Below are 24,129 nucleotides of genomic sequence, written 5' to 3' on the forward strand. Positions count from 1 at the left end.
TGAAGTCAGACTTTGAGAACATGTTTCTTTTATTTTAGTACTTGTTGGCATGCATCCATTTGTTTGAGGCGTGACATGCCAAATGTAAACAATTGTAATCATTTTTAACGTGGACATAAAACCAAAAAGGAACGTACGAAGAGTATACTGTCTATTTGGTGTACATTCAGCACATTGTGAGCTCATTAGAGTTCACCTAAAATACAATTTAGAACAACAGTGTTGTTTTGTATGAACAAAATACAAATAAGTATGTAATGGTAAGCATGTGCTACACGAGTAGAGCCTCTTACCTAATCAGCAGTTTGCATGAACACATACATGTAAAGCTTATGCCGAAAGAACAAACACACAATAAATTAAACTCACGGTGAATCTATCCAACAGAGTTTGTTGGGATTCATGCACTGATGTTACAAACCACCACTGCCTGGGCTTGTGACATCAGTGTAACTGCTGCTTCTGACCAATCAGCTGACACACCTGCTGTTGCTCCCAACACATCTGCATCCTCCTGATGACATCTGAAAGTACGGCTCAAACACTCCTGATGTTCTTACATTCAACTGAGCAAACTGCTCTCTATCCTTTTAGCTACAGCTTTGTTAGGTCAAAGATAAGCCTGGAGATATTATACCTCCATCCATCCGGGAAGGCTGGAGCGGATCCCAGCTGACATTGGGCAAAGGCTGGGTTCACCCTGGACACGATGCCGGACTATCACAGGGTGGACACATGGACAGACAACCATTCACACCTCCAGGCCGTTTAGAGTCCAGTTAACCTGAGCTGCGTGTCTTTGGACTGTAAGAGGAACCCGGAGGGAACCCACGCTGCCACTGGAAGAACACAGACTGCACACAGGAGGACCACCACACCACTGGGCAGTCCAGATGTGTTACGTGTTCCTCAGAATGAGAAAATGTGTTGTATCGGTTAAACTGAGTGGAGGCCGCAGATTGTATCATCTTTTGTTGATATTATTTCCTGTTGGTATAAAACTGTAAAGGGTGTTGATTACTAACTGTAAAAAAAACAGCATTTTAGAAAAGATTAGTATACAGAACATACTGTATACCTTTTAGATGAAGCATTTGTGAGGCAGGCATTTCTCACTTAGTCCTAATTGAAACATCCAAAAGTCCATTTGAATGCGCGGTGTATGTACCTGCTTCTCAAAAATAACAGACGTTTGAGGGCAGTCTTTGGCACTAGAGGATTTAGTATTTGCAGGACGACAGCCTCTGTGTGCTCTACTGAGCTCAGCACTGGTTACCACAACCAGAAGAGACCTGTTAAGGAGACAGACTGCAGGGACTTGGTCTGTATACGAGTACAACTCGTATACAGCACAGATATCATGCTCTGGCTAAATAAAAGCCATATTCAGTATGCCCCTTGTTAGAGACCCCTGGTTCATGGCAGAAATGCCAGGAAAAGAACATGAAATGGACGGAAAGAAACAGGGGGCTACAGGACCTGGGCTAACAGGAAGAAGCAGGTTGGTTTGGGACAGGCAGCATAGCATTGTGTAGTAAAACTGAAGTGTGTAATGGAGCAGCTCAAACCAAACCCATTGTTCTCATCAACACCCTTACTTAAATAGTCAAACTCTGTAAATCGTAACAATCCTCCTTCTTTATCTCAGGAACTCCACAGCGTGGAGTTAGATGATCTGGGAGGGGCTCAGAGGAGCAGCTGAACAAGGAGAGGCACCTCCTGCTTCAGACCAGCCCGGCGTCCTTGGCCATCTTGTAAAAGGCTCCTCTTTGAGCCAGGAGATTGGAGGGCGAGTCAAACTCTGCCATCTCTCCCTTGTCCAACACCAGGACCCTACGAGGACCAGAACACCTAATTAATTAATCACACACACACACACACACACACACACACACACACACACACACACACACACACACACACACACACACACACACACACACACACACACACACACACACACACACACACACACACACACACACACACACACACACACACACACACACACACACACACACACACACACACACACACACACACACACACACACACACACACACACACACACACACACACACACACACACACACACACACACACACACACACACACACACACACACACACACACACACACACACACACACACACACACACACACACACACACACACACACACACACACACACACACACACACACACACACACACACACACACACACACACACACACCTTGTGTAGTCCATGATGGTGTTCAGGCGATGAGCTATTGTCAGAACAGTGCAGTCTTCAAACTGAGACCGGATGGTGGACTGGATCAAGTTGTCCGTCTCCATGTCCACAGCTGCTGTGGCCTCATCCAGGACCAGGATCTTGGTCTTCCTCAGCAGAGCTCTGGCCAAGCACAGCAGCTGTCGCTGCCCAACACTGGAGGGAAAACACAGAGACGTAAACAAGTTAGAAACAGCGTAACGCTCCTTCCTAGGAGGGGTGTTTGTGCTCGGGTCGAGGTCCTTGCTGGATTAGGGGTTCAGTTCAGGGCCTGGTCCTCTTTGGGTTGTATATTCGTTTTAAAACCTGTTGCACTCTTGACATGTTTACATGTTGATGGAAGCTTGCAGTGCGTCTAAAAGAATGCTATAGAGCAGGTTAAGCATTATGTCGTTGTATACTGCTTTCTTTAGACATACAATATGGATGATGCATCCAGGCTATAAGAGGCTTTACTGATGGTTTGTAAAGCCAGTCTTTCACTAATGGCCAATTTTACATGTTAAAAAAGAAAAGTCATTTCCTTAGGAATTGCTTCCCTAATTAAATGATATACTTCTTGCAGACGTGTGTGTCCCAGTAAAAAAGGAAGGAGGCTTTTACGATGACATTTCTGTGTGTTGACTGTAACTTAACACTGTATGAAAAGAGAAGAAGCTGCTATTAACTGGTGAGTGTTTGTGTTAAAAAGAGAAAGTGGAGCAGTATGAGATGACTGTTGTCAAGAAGGAAGGACGCATTAAGTTAGTTAATTAAAAAAGGAAGCAGTATAGATAATAATGTCTCTTATACAAGCCGGATTTAAACAAGTCTGGTTCTTTCTGCGGTTGAGGTCAAATATGTTATACCTGAGGTTCTCTCCTCCTTCACTACACTCATGGCTGAGTTTGTTTGGCAGACCGGACACAAAGCTCTTGAGATGGGAATACTCCAGAGACCTCCAGACTTCCTCATCAGAGAAGCTTTCGAAAGGATCCAGGTTCATCCTCAGAGAGCCTGAAAACAGCACTGGATCCTGAGGACAGGGGGAAAAAATGGTGTCATCTGGACTTCTCAGACAAGGGAGGGGAAAGCTGAGCCCCCTTTCTGAGTCAAAACCACCAGCATCACTGTGAGTTCTGCCATGTGTGACTAATGCACGCTATCTGTGGGTGTCTTGCAAATTGAACCACATAATGCCACAATCAGAATGGATCAAATGAGGCTAAATGCTGTCTCAGTGTCACATTTCAATTGGGCTGTTGTTTCTTTAGCTTGGCCTTATAGCATTTAAGTTTCACTGGGGGGCTAGCATTCATCTCCATCCCTTGCAGGACATTCAGCTGCACTGACCTGTGGTATGATGGTGATTCTGGACCGCAGCTCATGGAGGCCCAGCTGAGCAATGTCCACCCCATCAATGAAGATTTGGCCCTCAGATGCCTCGATGATCCGGAACAGTGCCAGCGTTAGGGATGATTTCCCCGCTCCCGTGCGCCCCACAATCCCCACCTTATGGGTAGATGAAGCAGGAAATGTTAGGGGCCACATACTGTTGTCACAAACAGTCCCCACCCCCCACACACACACACTTAAAGAGACCACTGGGGGTCAGTGAGGTGATATGAAGGCAGACCTTCTCTCCTTGGTGGATTTTAATGGTGATGTTGCGAATGGCGAGATCCAGATCGTGACGGTAGCGCAGGCCGAGACCTCTGATCTCTATGCAGCCTTCAGTGGGCCACCCTGTTGGGAGGCTGGAGGGCTCGTGTGTCCACTCTGCCTGGTGGTCACAGGATACTCGTTTTGATAAGCACAACTCCCAAATAAATCTTACTCAAGCAAAAGTATATTCAGCAAAAGTTATTTCAAGTTTCAAATCGAACCAAATAATCAGCCAACATGAATATCAATACACAGAGTATCAATACCGTGTTAATCCGGTGTTTTGATATCTAGATTATTGATACTCTCATCATACTTTCATCTCATGGGGAGTTTTGAGACTATTCTCATGGCTCACTCTACTCTATAGAGTCAATAGTTGGCAAATATGTCTTCTAATCAAAAGGGCAACAAGCTATTATGTTTATTTAGAAAAAACATGTTTCCCACATTGAACTGACGTCCCTGTTTTCCAGCAATGCTTAAACGCAGCAGTGGAGCTCTCAAAGATCCCCACGCAAATGTAACACATTGAACAATCTGCAAATACATTTAAAATATGTTCATACGGCGAACATGGTCACATCTGTGAAGCTGCAGTAAAACATCTGAACATAAAATATTTAGATTTATTCAGATTACACCAAATTGCTTGTTTTCTTTTGTGTAGATTGATTTTTCCAAAACATTATTAATTTAAGTCTAATTTCCCTCTTGTTGACGTTTTGTGTCACTGCTTTGCACAGCCTATCCATGTATAGAAATAAACTAGTTCTAAATTGGGTTCCCTTTACTTTAAATCCTAGATGCTGGTTCCAATCCAGCACCATGTGAAGTAAAGAGGTCTTTGTACCTCTTTCTCTGTGTCACTGTACTCTTTCACTCTCTCCACAGCCACAATATTGGTCTCCACTTCAGAGGACATCCTCACCAGCCAGGTCAGTGAGGAGGTCAGCTGCACATGGGACAGGAACAGGACAACGGGTTTGATAAGTCTGTCTTACAGCTGTGCATCCACCAAAATAAACAAAGGTGAATAGATTGCAGTATTAAAAAAATACGTTTGGACTCAAAAGCTACAGAAGCGTAATGCATTCACTTGAAAAAAACAACAGGATACAGGCCCTTAAAATCCAATACGGTTCTCATTTACTTGAGAGCTAGATTTCATGGAAGCAAACATGTCCCACCTGTTTAGTTGAATCCAGCACTAAAACGGGGTTAAAATAAATGGAACACTTTTCCATGAAAACCTTCATCTTTAATTGAGAAAAACAGGGCAGATCTGTTTTCTGAAGAGAATGTGTTATGCTTCCATCAAAAGCTGTGAGTCTTCCAACTTGCTTTTGATAATCAACAGACCTCACTGAACAGTGTTCCAAGTGTTTATTTGCTAATGGCAATAGTAAGGAATGTTGTAAAAAAAAACAGTTAGTGAATGAGCAGTTAGTCTAACCCCCTATTGAAGCATTCTCTACATCACTTGTCAAACATTTCAGAGGTTCCTCCCATCCTGCACCTTACTGAACATCAGGAGATGCCAGTGTGATTATGAAGAAGTGGACCATGAGGGTGCTGATATGATTAAAAGGTCAAGATCGATACAGATACAAAAAGGTGATGAATGATGCAATTATATACATTTCAAAATGCATGCAAAGCATCCTCGAGGACAGAGAGCTTTCTAACCCTCCACTGAAGAAGATGTGACCTGGTCAGGTGTGAGGAGGAGTGTTTACCTGGAGGGCGTAGGAGATAGACAGCCCCATGATGCCTGGACTGAGACTCTCTCTGGCTATGACGGCAAACAGAGCAGCAAATGACACAATGCAGTTTCCTACAAACTCCAAGCGAACAGCTAGCCACCTACACAAACACAGATTAATTGACACAATAAGGACAAAAGACCATTGTAGGAACAAAGAGGCATGTCCAACTAAAGAAGAAACACGGTGTGAAAAGATTTTTCCTTTTCCCCCAGCTAAGGACAATGCCTCCTGCTGCAGCAGGTAGTACGTTTAGTTACTGAGTGTAACCTGTTTGCTACGATGCTGGGGTAGTACGCCTTCTGGTTGTGGTCCACGCACTGGTCACTCTCACGGATGAAGCGCTCCTGTTCCCCAAAGGCTCGGATGACAGAGGTGCCCAGCAGCGTTTCATTGAAGTGGGTGTAGATGGGCGAACGACTGACTGACTCCAGACGCTTCAGCTGGCGAGACGACGCCACATAAAACCTCTGGACAAACAGAGGAAGGACAGAGACGGCTGACCACTGAGAGTAACCTGTTTTACAGATGAAGAGTGTAGGCTCACAGACCTTCCTAGAAATAGAACACCATATTTAGCACCACAATGGATTGAAAATGTATGAACGCATGATGAAAAAGTAGTCGTTTTGCCATCTGAAAACTTCAAACTAACCTGCACAAAGAAGTAGAGCAGACCGAGAACAGGAATGATGATGGCGACCAGCGGTGTGGCGATCAGGATGATGATGCAAGAACCCATCACATTAAACATGGAGCCCATGAACATTTTAATAATGCTGGGGATCACGGTGTCAATGGTGTCCATCTCCTTGGCAAAGCGATTGACCAGGTTGCCGCTGGGGGTTCGCTCAAAGAAGGACATGGGTGACCGCAGGACGTCATACAGCATGGACTGGTGGAGGCAGCGGGATGCCAGGATGCCTCCGATGGACGTGGAGAGGGAGTAACCAAAGACTGACACGCCTACAAAAAGAGCATCACGTTGATTTGGACATGCTGTATGAATGTCAGACATACATCCACACACACACACACACATTGAGGTCAGAAAACTGAAGTCTCACTTGAACTGCTATGTTTGAAAAGGTCAAGAACAAGATGTGCGTTTCGAGTCCTAAATAATATTGTTCTGGTCTTCTGGACTGCACTGCCAATCATACTTTCCCTCTTACCTGCGCAATGTGACTGGCTCATTCAAAGCATCTGTTGTCAGGAAAATGAAGGGATGATTGGGGCTCCCCCCCCTTTTTAGAATGCCATATTTAATCTTTCGGTTTAAAAGGAGGATATCAAGTCATTAAGTCAGGTAAATGGCAAAGTGACAACAAATGTCATTAAGTCAAGTCTTTATTTAATTGAACAACTCAGGTAAAATATCCCTGGGTAGATATTCCTCTCTGGTTCAGTATATTGCTAGAATGGCTGCGTACAAACACAACTTTGATGTTCCTCTAGTGTGTCAGAACGATCGGAATCTCGCCCTCAAGCTTCTTAGATCGTTTTGTTCTTGTGTCATTTAAACGTCTGCATCTCCCCCTCGTCCCCGCTCCTCACCCTGGGACAAACCAAGAGCACCATACACCCCGAGCCTCATCAGCCTGTTGGGCTGAGTGCCATTAACCACGGGGTCGTCGGTCCAGAGGCTCAGCCAGTAGTTTGAGAACAGGGAGACCAGGTTTTGGGTGAGAAACAGCAGCAGACTGATGCAGGACAGAATCACGCCGATGGCTTTCAGATAAGACCCGAACACAGACAGCTTGACCTGGGGAGGGAGAGGAGACCAGCTGGGGTCAGGCTGTGGTTGGAACCATCACATACTGCACTGATGATGATGATGGTGATGATGAATTCTTTGCTCCGATGCCGTTGAGCATGTCAAGCTTCGACCTACCAGTCCGGTGCTGGCCTTGTCAGGCTCCGTCAGCTTGCCCACCTCGGGTTGCTTGGCCTTCTCGCCCAGCACCTTGTCCTCCTCATTCTTCTGGCACAGTTTGGACACACTGCTGCCTACCGGACTGCTGCTTACACATGTAGCAGTAAAAAGAAATGCGCTATATTATATACTGGAGCTTCAACCAGATGAACAGCTAGTATATTACATGCCTGGTGATGCTGAGCCCCATGCATGACCCACATATGGGTGATTTAAGAGGATTTGCTTTATCCAATATCATCCCCTTGTATAACATCTGACAGTGTCACATCACCTGCGTGTACTGTAGGAACTTAAATCCTCTCATCTAAACTGCTGTTCGAAAGTTCTTTATTTACTCTTTGGTAACATTTTCGTGAATGAAAATTTCCCACAACCAGAACAGGCAGCCTGATATCAATTTTAGGGGCATTGATTACACCAATGATAAAATCGCAACAACGTTCACATCCTTTTAACAGGCTGAAACGATTAGTTTACCACAAGTTTGTGACGTTAAGATTTGGAATACAAAAAGTCAGGAGATCAGGATTATAATACAATTCAGTAATATTCTTGTTCACAAAACCCATGTGCAGAGCCAAATGAACGATGACTTGTTCTGCCACAAACTGGTATTGTGTGTGTATCCAAAGTCCGATACATTTATTTTCTTTGTCCACGTCTACTCACCCAACAAGAGCAGTTGTGCTGCCGTTCTCTGTTGCTTTGCTTCCACTCTTTGGCACAGTTTCTAAATGTAGTTTTTAGAAGAATTTCGTGACAAAATGATTGAGCCATAAATATGACCTGTAAATCCCGACTAGGATCCAAACCACTGTTTATGTTCATGGATCAGATGTCTTCATTAAAGTGTAGTGTGCAGAACATCTTACCATCATCGTTGTTGTGGTCGACAGCGGCGTACGTTCTCTGAAACTCAGCGAAGGCTCCCTCTGTGGCCATGAGATGCTGGTAGGAGCCCATCTCTGTGATCTCTCCCTCCACCATGACCAGGATCAAGTCGGTCTGAGGCAGGTAGCTCAGTCCATGGGTCACCAGCACACGTGTCTGCACACATCCACACAAATGTAACATGCCTGTGTGCAAAAGGGGATACCTGTGCCATTTTTGTATTACACCTTTACTGATCACTATGACAATCATTAACACACCTTTAAACTACTGTACAGTATTACCACACAGAAAACTACATTCTCAACCAGGCTGACACAATGATCCTTATCCGAGTCCTTCAGAGTTGGGAGAGGCCATTTATTGTTGCCGTCGTTGGGGAACATAACCCCCATAAAAACTGTGCATCGTGTACCGTCATCAAATGCTGAAGGCATGATTCAACGGCGGAATATTATATACTATTCCCGCATGGACATGATTAAAAATATTCACTAGAATGTTACAGAGAAGGAAATAAATGTTGCTTGGGTTCTTGGCTGGTTCACCGCGATGGTTCACAGAGAGCTAAACTACTAACAACCTTTACTCTTCATCCCTCCACTAGTTTAGCCTTCTGTGTGAGCTCACTGCTGCAGTGCTAGTAACCCATTGTATCAGCAGGAAACCCATTTAAAATCTTTATTTGGAGTTAATACATGTCTAAAAGAAAACCTCCAGTTAAATGTAAAAGCTCATAGCAAAATTATAATAATAATAATAATACTTTGAATTTATATAGCGCTTTTCTAGACACTCAAAGACGCTTAAATTAGACAATCAAAATAGTCGTACGTTGCAGCCCTACTACATAACGGCATCGGGATCACAATATTGATCGGGATGATGCCACTGATACATGGTCACTGTATGAAGGATGATGCATGGAATTACTGACTAGTACTAGTTTAGGTCACTGCACGAAGGATGATGCATGGAATTAATGACTAGTACTAGTTTAGGTCACTGCACGAAGGATGATGCATGGAATTAATGACTAGTACAGGTTACTGTTAATGAACAGCATCCGACAGGTGCTAAATAGATACTTTACCTTTCCCTCAAAACTGAAACATTACAAACAAAGTTTTAGCAGTTAAAATACATCAATGATTTTTTGATGACAGAGTTTTCTATAAATTGTGTTATTCCATATCTCATTTGGCAGGTATCTAAATTTCATTTTTCGGCTGCCTTAGTTTTCTGTACTTCTTGTAGTATTTTAGTTTTCATTTGACTTTTCACGCTTTGTGTTGAGTCATCGGTCTATGTTCATACTATACCTGCCTACAACAACAACAATCAGAATGAATAATTAGCAACAAGATGAATGACAATGAATGCTCACACGGTGCTTTAGGGCGGTGAAGCTTGAGCACACACACACACACACACACCTTGTTCTTCAGCAGTCCCTGTGGGCCGACGACTTGTTCAAAGATGTGTTTCCCTACGTGAGCGTCGACAGCAGACAACGGGTCATCCAACAGGTAGACAGCACGGTCACAGTACACAGCCCTGGCCAGGCTCACCCGTTGCTTCTGACCTCCAGACAGATTCACTCCCTATACAGAAGAGAGACCATAGAACCATGCAAGGGTACTTTGTCATTTAATGACTGTTGTGCCTTATTTGATGTCTGTGTGCCATTTAAAGTCTATTGAAACAGCATTTTATTAAATTGTCTCTGAAGTCTAATGGCAGCGAAAACTCTTGCTTTTTATTTGGCTTCCATGTTAACAGCATCACAGTGCAGGCGTGGCTGGAGATTTTAGATTTACAGCAAAAATGAAAAACATATTTTGCCAGTATATTGATATCATACCACAAACACTGGTATTACAGTTTTGATGTCTTTATCTGTAGAATATGTCATAGACATAACAAACAAAAAAAGCTACAACTTATTATTAACTCAACACTTCCTGCTTCTATTTCAGAATAAAAGGCTGTTTCCTAAATGTGTACCACTCTGCAGATAAACAGACTGTGGGCAGTAGTGGATACCTTCTCTCCAATCTCGGTGTCATCTCCAGCTGGAAGGATCTCAAGGTCAGGCTGAAGGGCACATGCCTCCACCACACGCTGATACCAGGTCTGTCTCCTCTCCTGACCAAACATGATGTTGTCTTTCAGCGTGGCATTCTGGATCCAGGCCTGCTGGGGAACGTAGGCCACTGAACCCTGAAGGCAGACCAACACATTGGAACACATCATGGCATTCTGTAGTTGATTATGAGCGGTCAGACAGAGCACGTTTGTGCTCCCCGGATGATGAACCACTCTGGTTGTATGTCCCCACACCCCATCTTGTTAACAGATTTTAGACAGAAATGATCCTAGCCCCTCATATTAATGGAAACGCAGTATGATGTCATTAAATCCAATGCGTTTCTCTTAACTATGACTGCCTTCCACCAATACTTAAAATCATGGGAGCTGGTCAAACTACAAAGTGAATGTCTTGGCTGCTGTCCAGTTAGGAACAGCATTAGTTTCAACAAAAAAAACGACAAAAAATAACATAAAAATAAGAGTACATAGAATCACAGTGTTGACTCCTGATTGGTCAAATAATATCCTCAACCAACAAGAATATCTCTTTGTCAGAAGTGGATTGAGCTGCCTGATCCGTTACACTAATGAGCAGCAGCAATGTTCCGTCAGTCATTTTATGTCGTTAGTCGTTACAGAGCAGCAACAAAACATTGGGCGGACAGCACACATTTACACAGGTGAGCAAGTGTTAACATAACATTATTAAGGACTGTGGATATGGAAAATATGTTATGTTACCTTTAGTCATTTATTTTTGTGTTTATAAGCAGTCAGTTTTGATATTGGCTATCGACGCTTTAATAATAGGCTGTTTGTTAGCACTTCTGTCTTACTTGTGTCTCAGTAAATCAGTCATACCTACAGTTCTGTCTATTTGAACATGTTGCCACGGTGTTTGGATGCGCACATTTCCACCGTGATAACATGATATTGCTAATAATGGCGAACCTGGCTGGAGCACGGCCAATTACGTTTTCAGACTTGTTGTCCTGGCCGGTGGCGTCATTCCCAGCTACTAATTCTCATCTCACAGCAAATTATTAGTGTGTGTGTGTGTAAACTGTCTTGCCTTATTGAATTTGACTCTGAGGTGCACCTTTATGAAGTAGAAGTGTAATGGAACAACTGTCATCCAGGGCCTGTGCTGCTTTAATCAAGTCTACTCAGCGTAGTGAAAGCAGCAGACAAAGGATCAGTGTGTGCGTTACTGTGAGAGAACCAGAGCGGCCACCTTGACAGCCACAGTCCCTTCTAGTTTGTCCATCTCGCCGAGCAGCGCCGACAGCAGCGAGGACTTTCCCGAACCCACGTGTCCCACCACAGCCACCAAAGAGCCTTCAGGGATACACACATTCAGCCTGCAGACACACAGGGAGATTCAAACCACTTCACTTCCATTTAAGAAATACTCACTCATTTCTTAATCAAGAAACAATTACATACGTTAAAGTAACATGTATTGCAGGTGTGACCCCTAATAGTCTACCTGGTTAAACTGCCAATCGTCACAGTGGCAGAACAATGCAGTCACCAAACAAAGGATCATTCCAGCTACATGGACTTTACATAAAAGTGCTTGGTTCTAACAAGTGATGAGATATATACATATATACACACACACACATAAATACATACACATATATATATATATATATATATATATATATATATATACACACACACTTTCAAAATAGTTTTGCCCCACGTTTCTTGCAATGAAATATCTGTTGGAAGTCAGTATGGACAAGAGGAACAGCAACTCTTTCATTGTACCTATGGGCATTAGAGTAACATTTTAAAAGGGGACAAACTAATCGTGAACAGTGTACATTATTTTGAATGAAGTATGTGTGCAAGCTGGTATTTTGAACATTCCATTTTTGCTGTAATTTTCTTGAGGAAAGACGACACCAACCTCTTGAGTGTCGGTGATTCAGCTCTGGACCAGCTGAAAACTCCATCCACCATGGAGATACTGTGTGAAGCTGGGAGGAAGAGAGGGGAGGTATATTAGCATACTGTATGATAGATGCCTCCATAAACAGACACAAGAAAAAGGATCTATACAAGTGGAAATGTATAATTCTGGATTGAGGGAGGACACAACAGACAAAGCAATAGACAGAGAAGCAGTATAAAAACTCAGCCTGCTCCTGCTTCATGCACGACGCCGTCTTCCTGCAGCTCCTCGTGTGAAAGAAACACTCTCAGACGCTTCAAGGACACACTGGCCTGAAGATTGACACAGAGGGAGGAAAACTCACTAAGACCAGTGGCAGGATGCATAAAGCTTTGTGTAGATTCACACATAAAACTGTGTCTATGCACAAAGTCAGAAATGTACATATGCATAATGTTCATCATTTTTTCAAAACGGCGGAAAATCTAATTAGGCGCATTTTAATGCCATGATTGACTTTTGTAGAGCAGACCCAAGCGGACAAGTGTTCCAAATTTAGGCCAATAGGTCATAGTTGGCAAAATGCGTGGGCTTTCACAACTCAAGTGCACGCTATAGAGACATTTCTTTATACCCAAATGTGAGAAAATATAAACATTTTCACCAGAGTTGATATGCATGTCAAATTTAACAAGTTTTAGGGTATGATAAAAAAAAAAAAAATGCTTTTCTTGCTAGAGAATAATAATAATTCCTAGAAATACAATAGGTCCTTCTCCGACGTTGTCGGTGTGAGGGCCCTATCTATTTGCATGAGGAGATACCAGGCAAGGGAATAAAGTAGTTCTTTGTTTTGTCATTGAGGTGAATGAGTTCGGCCCTGGATTCAGGAGTCCTCTACCCTGAACCCTGTATGCTTTGGAACCCCAGATGTTATTTCACCTGCAAAGCCTTCCATTCCTGTGATGGTTAACCAGGAAATGTTTGTATAATACTGGGACTTGTACAGATCCAGATGTGATTATTTAGATATTGTGAGGTGAAGGCTTTTTATCTTGATAGTGGCGTTCTCTGACCAAAGTCAAACTCTGGACCACTTCCATTCCTTATTTCTTACTCATGCCATGCTACGCAGTGGAATAATGGAGACAACAATGGAGGCACACTCACCTGCACCATACTACTGATGACCATTGGCAGCATGTTGAGAGGAAAACGCAGGATGTTGAAGAGCGCCAGTGACACAAAGGCCTTCTGGGCATCGAGCACGTTCTTCTCGTCAATCAGAACATACACAGTGAAGGTCGACAGGGCAACCTGTACAGTGACGCAGCAGAAGGGAGAGAGAAAGAGCTCTTAGTGAGAGGATAGTCCTTTTCAATTGACTCTAATGTTTCGATTTGCAGAAAATGAGATAAGCAACGTCTTTTTCCCTACAAAAGGGTTGAATATTAGACACCCAATATTTGTGATCTTGTCCAGTCTGTATAGAAACTGCTGCCTGCTTGGACGTCTCTACCAGCTAAACAACATGTCGCCATCGCCACAATGAGATTACGTAATCTACGCACTTGATTTCTTCATTGTGGTGCATGTCGGTCTTTCTGTGTTGGACTCACCAGGAAAGGTGCACAGATCCAGGTAAAAGAGGACATGGCACCCAGGTAGGCGGTCTTCTTCAGGACCCGCAGCTCACTCTCTCGGATCTTTGACACCTTGTCCTTGAAGGCCAGCTCCCAGGCGTACAGCTTCAGCACCTTGATGCCGTTCAGCATCTCATTCATCAGCTTGATGCGATTGTCTTTACTCTTCATTTGGGCAACCTGCTCAGACACAAAACCAGTCAGACGCTGCTACAAACTGACACAAGCTCGACGGTGATCCTTGATCCTCAGTGCTTGCAACTTGGTTGAGTAGGACCTCTGTGTGTCACTTCTGTGTATAAATGTATAAAAAAAGTGCTTGGTTGGATACGCCCTCACACACTAGCCACAGGTCTTTGAGCCATCTGAACATTAGAAAGACTGCAGAGGCAATACGCAAAAAGTAATCAGGACGTTTTGTATGGCTTTAGAGGAAAGATGTGTGTCAATGTGTGTGCGTGTGTGGAAAATTCCCACCTGGTAAGTTTTGGTTTTCATGGCGATGACAGCATTAATGGGAACCATGAGAACCATCACAGCCACTCCAGCCAGCACGGACGGACCCAGGTTCTGCACAGCAACAGATCAAAACTAGAATTACCGCCTCATGGTTGTATGCTTCGGCCAACCAGTCATGTTGCAATTTAAATCCATCTCTGTCCAAAACATAATGCTTCCATCCACAGCTGTTAAACCAATAAAGAAAAGAAATTGCGACAGAGCAGAACATGACGTTTTAAAAGTTTTATACGTTTCTAGTTTTCCATTAGTTGTCCAAAGTCAATTACAAAAATGGCCAATGTTATGATTTTAAGTATCAAAGTTTTCAGATGTCTGCTGGTGCTAATCTGCTGTGATTGAGAAGTTTGGCTTGTTTTGTTGTTGTTTTTTTTAAATATGAAAAGAACAAACGCACATACACAAAAGAAAATAAGACCGGCTTACAATTACTCAAAGCAAAGTATCCAAAACAGTTTGGTTTTAATCTCTGTATTGTTTGGAACTCGCCACCATCTCACGACTACACTGTTGAAATTTTCCGCATTGAGCAGAGTTATTTCTTCTTGCAGCTCTGATCCAGAACTGACTGCTGCATGATGTCCCACCACAGCACCAGAAAACATTAACCCATCACTGCCGCTCAAGTGTTTATGTTGGCAGTCCTAAAGTGGGACAGTCTGCAGTTGCCCTACCTGCCAGAGAAAGTAGAGGGCCAGCACCACCTGTAGAGGGGCGGACCATATCATGTTTATGTAAGTGATGAGGTCCATGAAGCGCTGAGCGTCCACCGACATCAGGTTGACCATCTCTCCCACCGTGGAGGTGCGGCGGGCTGCGCTGCTTATGACCAAGGCCTGAAAGAGCACAGTCCAACTGTAGTCAAGGCCAAAGCATGACACTGACGGGAGAATAATTAAGCCATTCAATAGAGAATGTTTTAGGTTACTGAAAGTTTCAGTCAACTTTGACTTTTTGTTTGTAGTAAAAATATCATGATGGCTTAAATCATCAGTATTTAAAAACAGAGGAAGTGAGTCCAACCTGGACTTAAAACACTTCTTTCGTGTATTTCTATAACCTATACCAAAGACATTTTTTCCTGTACCTTCCTGTAGACAGCTCCTATGATGGCAGTGCGCAGACGCATGCCTGAGACAAAGCAGACATGGAAGTACTTCTGGAGGATTAGCGACTGCACACAGGTACATATGAAGAGCAGCGCCGCGTAGAAGTAACCGTGCCAGTAAGGGGCACTGGAGTTGTTGACAAAGCGGATCAGCAGCCTGGATGGGATCAAGTCAACAAAATGTTAACGCTTATTAATGAAACCAACAACAAAATGTGATCCATTTGATCTGCACAACCCTTTCAGAGACTAGTGAGCTGTCTCAGGTAAAGGAAAACATTGCTGTGCTTAAAAGGCAGAGTATTTAGTAACTACAATAGCTTAATCCAAAATTATTATTATTTTACACATTATTGTATTATAATTTTTTTTTTAAAGGTCTTTGCTTCTTTCACAGGCAGCAGGGATCCCGATGTGGCCTCGGTCTGTGTCTCTGATACAAATCAGGCGGTCTACAGATGAATACTCAATTTTGGAAAAAGAAGGAAAACAGCACTGCCATGGCCGTCTGCCTCGCACGCACTCATCTTCACTGGAAGTGAGACATGAGCGCCACATAAGCGTTCAGTCTACAATCCACTGACTCCATCTTCCATAAATGCCTCCTCCACCCATTCAATTATGTTATTTCCCTGACCACCGTAAAGTATGGGGAATCTGCCTGCATTGAGACAGGTGGGCTCAATATAGATAGTTATTAAGTTTAACACAAATGCAGCTGAATATTTGCTTCACTAAAAGCGTAATAATCATGTGTGGATTGAGCCATTTAATAAAAAAGGTAGCACATCTGTTCTGTGCTTTGCTGAAAGAATACAGAGTACCGTTACGTGTTAAGCTTGGGACATATGTATATGGGGGGGCAGGTAAAGTCCGGGTCAGGCTCAAACTGGGACAGTTTAGCCTTTGACCCGAGGAGCCACGGGTGGTTTAAGAATTAAATATTCTGCGTGGAACAGTGGCCCTGATTTGGGGCTCCAAACATTTATATTTGACCCACTTAATGTAAGAAACGTATTAGTACTTCATACTAGTGTATGAAAGGTGCATGTATAAACCCTAGATGCATCAATGATTCATGCTATATGAAACAGATAATGCTATAAGGCAATGTCCTTCCTTTTAAAAGTGTCTATATGTTTGAGAACATTTTTCTCACCGGAGAATCTCAGGCCCAACGAACATGAGGACGTCCTGGATGATCTTATAGAGGCAGGAAATGAAGAAGTAGGGCCCGAAGGTGCGGCACAGGGCCCAGAACAGGGATGACTCCTTTGTTTTCTGGGCTTTTACAATCAAGATTTCAGACTCTTCCACAGCCCGGCCCTCTTTGCCCTCGCTGTGCATGGCTTTCTTGGGAGAGTACAACATTTTCTGCTCAGTCCTGACAGGAGAGAGTTGGAGGAAGGCAGACTGTTTCAAAACAATATTCTAAATAAAACAGTTGGTCGATAGGGGATTCATCTATGATTTGTGGGATTTTGTTCTCCATTCAGTGGACCTCTCAGACCTGTGGTCGAAGATGAGATCTCCACACAAGATGTGTTATTGTGAAAATAGAGATGAGTGTTGGGTGTAGTAAATAGTTTCTTCAGACCAAAGCCGCTTGTCAAAACATTTTATCAACAGCTTTGTGGAACAAAAGGAGAGCAACATATTGTTCTTCCCATGTATATCGAATCTAGCAGGTATAGTTTTACCAAGGTAACAATGTGGAACATTTTCCGTATACGTCTTTGAAGTGGTTGTGCTCTGCTGTACTCCTGACCTTTTGACCTTTTGGCACTCTGTGTTCCAGTGGCACACTAGCTGTGGGACCACTGTATGGGAGCGGTCCTCAGAGTTCAAAGACCACAGGTCCTTCTCCTCCAGTGGGCGCCTGTAGCCCGTCACCATCATCCTGGTGGACACAAGAGGGGTGCAGATTAACACTGTGTATATCAATATGTTCCATCTGCCTTGCAGGTACATGTGCTGAAACTATGACACATTTCTGCCATGCCGAGTGTGCGTGCACACAACCAGATCTGTGGTTCTGTGGTGAGCAGGGTCGTCCTTCAATCAGAGGATCGGCGGTTTGGTCCCCGGCTCTGCTAGCCCATGTCAATGTGTCCTTCACCCAAAATGTCTCCCGTAGCTGTTCTACTGTGTATACATGCATGTGTGAATGTTAGTTACTCCTGATGGACAGGTGGCACCTTAACTCCTCCCATCAGTGTATGAATGGGTGAATGATGTCATGTAGTGTTAAAGAGCTTTGAGTGGTCGTAAAGACTAGATACAATTATAAGTACAGGTCCAATTGATCAAGTCTTTCTTTGAACAATACTCACATGCCCATGTGAGCATTGAAACAGGTGTTGGTTGTTGTAATCATTCATCCCGTTCATACGGACCATAAATTGATCCCTCCTCCCTAAGTTACGGTCTGTTTAGTTCAGAATTTCCCTGGACAACCTAATTTGGAGGGATAGTATCACTAAAAACACTAGCTTTTAATAACTTCTAAAATGACGTGTATATTTTGTGCATTTCTTTTAATCTTCCCAATAAGAGAAAGACAACTCTGAAACTACACATAACAATCCACAGCAGTAGGATATTAATTGTCTGCTTACCTGGTGATCCACCAGAAGGTTATTCTGGAGAGGAAATTAGCTCCAGGCTCAGGGCAGGGATTCTGAAGACACACATTTTTTTATTTGAATTACTTACCTCCTAATAAACATCCATAAATCCACTTAGGTCATAGAAAATAAAAAGGTTTTGGGATGAGTTTTGTGTTCTACTCTAAAATGGGAGGTTAAATCCATTAGGGTTCCAAATGAGTGGCCTTTTTCAGCCTTAGTGTTGAAAAACTATAATGAACACATCACCATTTACAGGAAGGGGGGCGAGGGAGAGAGAGAGAGAGAGCGAGAGAGAGAGAGCTATCCTTATTAATGGCTTGTATTGTTTTTCTGCGAGTATGGAACAAGAAAGTAAACAAACAATATTTTCTCAATCAGATTGCAAACCCTCTCTCAAACTGTCTGGTTATTAGAGAGCCTCACAATCTGACAGACAGGAGACAGATTCTCACCGAGTCTTTGATGGCTTCGGAGAAGAGGGGCGGCTGGTCCGTCAGGCAGGACAGGAGCAGAGAAGCCAGCAGCAGAGCGTAGTAGATATAGAAGGTGGTGTACCTCCACACACACACCGTCGACGGCTAAATTAAAAAACAAATAACGCTTTTACCCAAGGTATTCTTTTCATTTACTATAATCAATGTCTCCCCTAAAGGCAACATCTGGGAATTACTAATTACATGTGCCACACCAAACCAGTTACATGTCTACAGGTTTATTATTAACTCTTAATTACAGCTCATTTAAGACTGACCTGGTCCAGGGCCTGAAAGATCTTGGACCTGAAAGTGACTGTGGCACACAGCAGTGCCAGCAGCCAGTAGATCAGCATCACCCCAGACGACTGAACCCCTTTCATCCGCTCATACTGGATTAAGAAGGTGGCCAGCAACTGGAACAAAAACACATTCAAACATCATACAGACAGAACATACAGATCTTACTCAATGTATTTAATGGTTTCCTTTCTTTTTGTTAAAAGGCCCAATGGATGGACTACATATCTCATCAGGCCTGGGATTCCATTGGAAGAAATTGATTACTTACTGACACTGAATACCGATTACAATACATTAACGTTCATATTTGCTGATAGAGCATACTGATACCAATACCACAAAAATAAATACACATTATTTTTCCAAAAAGCTGTATACTACCAACTTATTATAAATGCGATATGATTGCTATCTATGTTTCATGGCCTGGCTACAGTTAAACCCTTGCATACAGAGAATTCATTTAATTAATTTGTTTAATCTGCTGCTCTAGACCTGGACTGGATAGTGTCAGACAATGAATGGAGAACCTTGTACTGCTCTTTACTTTGTGCAAATTAACTACACTTGAACTGATATATTCGAGAAAATAAAACCACGGGCCAAAACATTAATATTGATTAATCCAAAATACGCTTTGCTCTACCTCAAATAGAGGTTATAGGGAGTACTCTTTCTATAAAAATGACAAAGAACAGCTCTCACCATAGTGAAGCCCAGTAAGGTAGGACTGACGAGGTGGACGGGTGCAGGGACACTGCTGCTGTGACTTCTTTCCCAGAAAGAAAAGAACACATCTGACCAGCAGATGATCCACAGGAGAAGGCCAACAGCCTGTGGAGAGAAGAACAATTCACAGCTTCCTGTTTGATGTCAAACCTGGGACTTTTACTAACATTATACTATTGATATATTATCGGAAGAGTGAGCGCTCTTTTACCACTTCGCAAGACGCACAAAGAAAAAGTCCTGGTTTGCATTTTTTTAGTGTTACCATATGATGTGATTATAGTACAAGATAAAAACTGAATTTGTTTGAATTGTGAAGCTAGGACACAAATGTACTTCATCCTACAATGTTAAACATTAATAGTAAAAAGGAACATTTATTTTGACAAGTTAAGCTCTTTAAAATCTGATATCATAGAGTTTAATGATCAAAGTCAAAGTCGATGTCTTTAGACCTGGACTCTTATCCAGCCTGTGGAATTTGGGGCACATCAACATGCACATTTCCCACCGTAACATCGTTAAAAAAAATTGATTTGTTGAATCCTCCAAGAACGGGTTTGAAAAGTAAGGAACCTAAAATGGCACATTGTCACGTGACCTATGACATCATTAAATCAAGGTAACACATATTTCTTCTCATTATAGCGTCACATTAGTTGAACCAAATTCAATAAACCCACTTGATGGTGTTTGATAAAGTTTTTTTTAATAAATGCATTAAATTCAAATTGGCCAACTTCTGGTTGGGCGGAGCTACTGAAAGCCTATGGGAAATATGACCAATAGGATGAGAGCAATGTGGGCAAAACATGAACTAAAACACTGTAAATTGCCAAAATGTTCACACGCACACGCACACACACGCGCACGCACGCACGGGTCTCATTACTCACAGTTCTAGCTTTGTTGATGTGACTCATACAGATGTAGCCACGGTCGTGGCTGCGGAGGTACATGAGGTAGATGGGGGCACATATCCAGAGGTAAAGGCATGGCAGCCACACCAGGACAGTGTTCTGGAAGCACTGGGTGAAGTCTGGGTTATCAGTGTACCAAGTACGGTTCCAATCCTGGTCAAGAAAATAAATAATTAGAGGAACTTATACTGCCTGATTAACTGAAGGCCATTGTCACATGTAGTTTCAGGTACAAAAAAAACAACCTACTGATTACTACACTTAATGGCTCCATTAGATTTGTGTTTCGGTTCTATATTTAGGCAAGCACATTATGTGTTGTTTGATGTTTGTCATCCTACCTGCGACTTTATGGTGGGAGTGCAATGTGTTGCCCTCACCGAGGTTGCCAGCCGAAAGCTTATGATACTGCTGCTCATAAGGCTCATATTGGAAACTCACTCTCTGTTCTCCTCCTCGCCCAATCAGCAATGGAGCAGCCAAAGTGTGACGTGACAGAGTTGGCCGACACAAACAATGCGGCACTTCATGCCTTCAGGTTGCTGACGAGAGAACTGTTTTGATTAATGGCCACCCTCGTCGTGCCATGACATCAGATGTGGCTTGCGCAGTTGCTTATGTCTGACATTCACAGGCAAACCCTACGAACGCTCCCCGTTGTGCCAGGCCAGAGGCGGCGAGGGCATTAGAGCGCAGGACGCAATCTAGCTTTAGAAGCCTGGCGTAATCGGGGGAGAGGCATGGGAGCCCCAGCTTAGTGCTTCAGGATGTGTAATGCATGGGACCCACGCAGTTTTCAGCTCCTCAATCCTGCGCCACAGCCCTGGCAACACTGCCAGGTTGCTGCAGGCAATAGGCTTCAGCCTAAGGATGACCAACCTCCACTACACCAACCTTGGTGGGAGACAACTTAGTCCAGAGTCCCTGTACACCAGACAGTTAGAACGGATAGCCGGCTCCATTTTAAGGGGCGACTCCCACCCTTTGCACAGGGAATTTCAGCTCCTCCCCTCCAGACGGAGGTATTTAGTACCACAGTGCAGAACAAAGCGGTATAAAACCAGCTTTGTTCCAGCAGCCATCACGCAGGTGAACAAATTATAATTATAATTATAACAGCACTTATCTGTAGCTTTGAGTACTTTTATCATGTTTGTCCGGTTGTCTGTGTTTGTTGTAATGCATGTCGAGATGGATGCCTCGTTTTCTACTACTGCAAACCAAGACTACCTACGGGTACTAATAAAGTAACCAAACCAAACCAAAAACACCCCCTCCAGACCCTCAAATAAACCTCAAGGCACATGGTAAGGACTGGGAGCCCACGGTGGGCAGATTTACTCAGCAGCACATGACCTTCTGGGAAGCTCATTTCCAAGATACATGGGTTTTAAACACTATATCACATGGTTATAGGAAGCAGTTCCGCCACCAGCCCCACTCCTGTGCCTCCAGTTCTTGTCTCAGGAAAGACACTTTTGGGCAAAAAGGTCATAGAGTAATAGACCCACATCCAGAGTGATGGGTTTTACTCAACACATTTCCTCACACGAAAGAGAGACAACTCTTTCGTGTTTATACTGGACCTCAGCAGGTTTAATGGGGATCTGCTGGTCCTCAGATCCAAAGCAGTTGCGTGTCTGCTACAGTGGGAACAACATGCACAGTCTAAACCGAGGCTCTCCACAGGAGTCGTCCACTTTGTTTACTGACCATTCAGTTCTGTGATTTCCTGTGTGACAGACAGTCATGTTGGACACTCTGAACCTTTTTGGCGGTGAGAAGATTCGGAGAGGCTGGGTGTCTGCTCCCACGTGGTAGTTATAGCTTGGAGATGCAGGTACACACGTCACGCACGAGACTTTGTTAACATCTGGACAGCGCGGAGCAGGAAGAGCCATCCAGGAACTCACAGAACCAGAGTTACATCCGTAACCTACGTTAGTGCCGTAGGGCGCTCCGAGTTACTTTTGGGAACATAAAGCGAACAACGGACTCCAAACCAGCCGGACCCGCGCTCTCCTCCAACCATACGACCACAGACATGTTGAACGAGTGTGTGATGAAGGTGGCGACAGAAGCACAGCGCCGCTGCGCACCAGCTAGTTTGAAAACTAGGTACGAACAGGACTGCGCACCCGCCTCGGAGCCCTCCAGTGTCCCGGTGAGGTTGACAGACACCGGGTGCTTAGTGGTAACGTTAAACAACACGGTGGCACCGGGGGCTGCTGGGGACCGCTGGTTGTTCAGGAGAGGGCAGCCTTGTGATGTTGGTGGCTGCGGGGTGGTCGGGTCTGTTAGCATGTGCCGCCGGGTAGCTAATAACAACAACTGGATAGAGTTGGAAGTTCAGGGGTTAGAAATACAGGTCGTGAAAACGAACTCACCCAAAATGGATCGGAACTGTCCAGGCTGCAGAACTTGTCAAGCCCCATTCGCCGCGACTGTTTGGAGTGTTTATGAGGCAAAGCTTTGGTTTTGTAACCTGAGGTTAAAGCGGAAGGTTGCTACCTCGTCGTCTTCTTCTGTGGTAGTTTACACCTCCACGTGAACGTCGACACTGGGGGGGGACCTTTTTAGCGGCGGTCTTGGTGTCCTAATTTAGAAACCCCTGGAATTTTAATAGTTTATAAGTGTTTTGAGCAAGATGTTCAAAACGATCTGCGCAATAAAATGTTTTAATGGATGCTAATTTTAGGAGTGCCTTCACGTACCCCCATTTGAGAACCACTGGTCTCGAGAATACATGTTTGTATTGCAGTGAACCCAACTGTGCTGTCGTTGTCACTGGTGCGCCACACACTCACACTGTCATCGATGACGGTGGGCTTTCTAGGAAATGATCACCCAGGTCTGGAACTTGATGACCTCATAGCAGGCTACAGCCATGCTGTTCACACCAGAAGCACATTTCTCCTCGCAGCTGTAAGCACCATTTGCAATTGCAGTGAGACAACACGGTGGCACCGGGGGCTGCTGGGGACCGCTGGTTGTTCAGGAGAGGGCAGCCTTGTGATGTTGGTGGCTGCGGGGTGGTCGGGTCTGTTAGCATGTGCCGCCGGGTAGCTAATAACAACAACTGGATAGAGTTGGAAGTTCAGGGGTTAGAAATACAGGTCGTGAAAACGAACTCACCCAAAATGGATCGGAACTGTCCAGGCTGCAGAACTTGTCAAGCCCCATTCGCCGCGACTGTTTGGAGTGTTTAGGAGGCAAAGCTTTGGTTTTGTAACCTGAGGTTAAAGCGGAAGGTTGCTACCTCGTCGTCTTCTTCTGTGGTAGTTTACACCTCC

At 43.9% G+C, this 24,129-nt stretch overlaps 1 protein-coding gene across 2 annotated transcripts; it reads right to left on the minus strand.

Annotated features, from left to right (window-relative positions):
* abcc1 (ATP-binding cassette, sub-family C (CFTR/MRP), member 1) lies at positions 1-24,129 on the minus strand. Of its 2 annotated transcripts, none has more exons than XM_034539248.1 (31): positions 23,972-24,129; positions 20,813-20,989; positions 19,893-20,021; positions 19,163-19,300; positions 18,864-18,989; positions 18,400-18,461; positions 17,550-17,681; positions 16,941-17,165; positions 15,761-15,938; positions 15,348-15,509; positions 14,632-14,724; positions 14,131-14,334; positions 13,682-13,828; positions 12,759-12,843; positions 12,527-12,596; positions 11,843-11,969; positions 10,561-10,737; positions 9,951-10,118; positions 8,496-8,670; positions 8,293-8,353; positions 7,579-7,705; positions 7,242-7,449; positions 6,340-6,650; positions 5,955-6,154; positions 5,658-5,784; positions 4,772-4,873; positions 3,890-4,036; positions 3,607-3,765; positions 3,123-3,289; positions 2,236-2,430; positions 1-1,833 (listed from the first exon to the last, which is right to left on the minus strand). In XM_034539248.1, exons 1-31 carry the CDS (start codon positions 24,017-24,019, stop codon positions 1,725-1,727), a joined length of 4,536 nt encoding a protein of 1,511 aa, XP_034395139.1. In that variant the 5' UTR covers positions 24,020-24,129; the 3' UTR covers positions 1-1,724. The 2 variants fall into 2 exon arrangements, with proteins under 2 accessions (XP_034395139.1, XP_034395138.1); XM_034539247.1 differs by lacking the exon at positions 23,972-24,129 and adding an exon at positions 23,224-23,331.

Source organism: Cyclopterus lumpus, chromosome 8, assembly GCF_009769545.1.
Source record: "Cyclopterus lumpus isolate fCycLum1 chromosome 8, fCycLum1.pri, whole genome shotgun sequence".
Classification (NCBI taxonomy): Eukaryota; Metazoa; Chordata; class Actinopteri; order Perciformes; family Cyclopteridae; genus Cyclopterus; species Cyclopterus lumpus.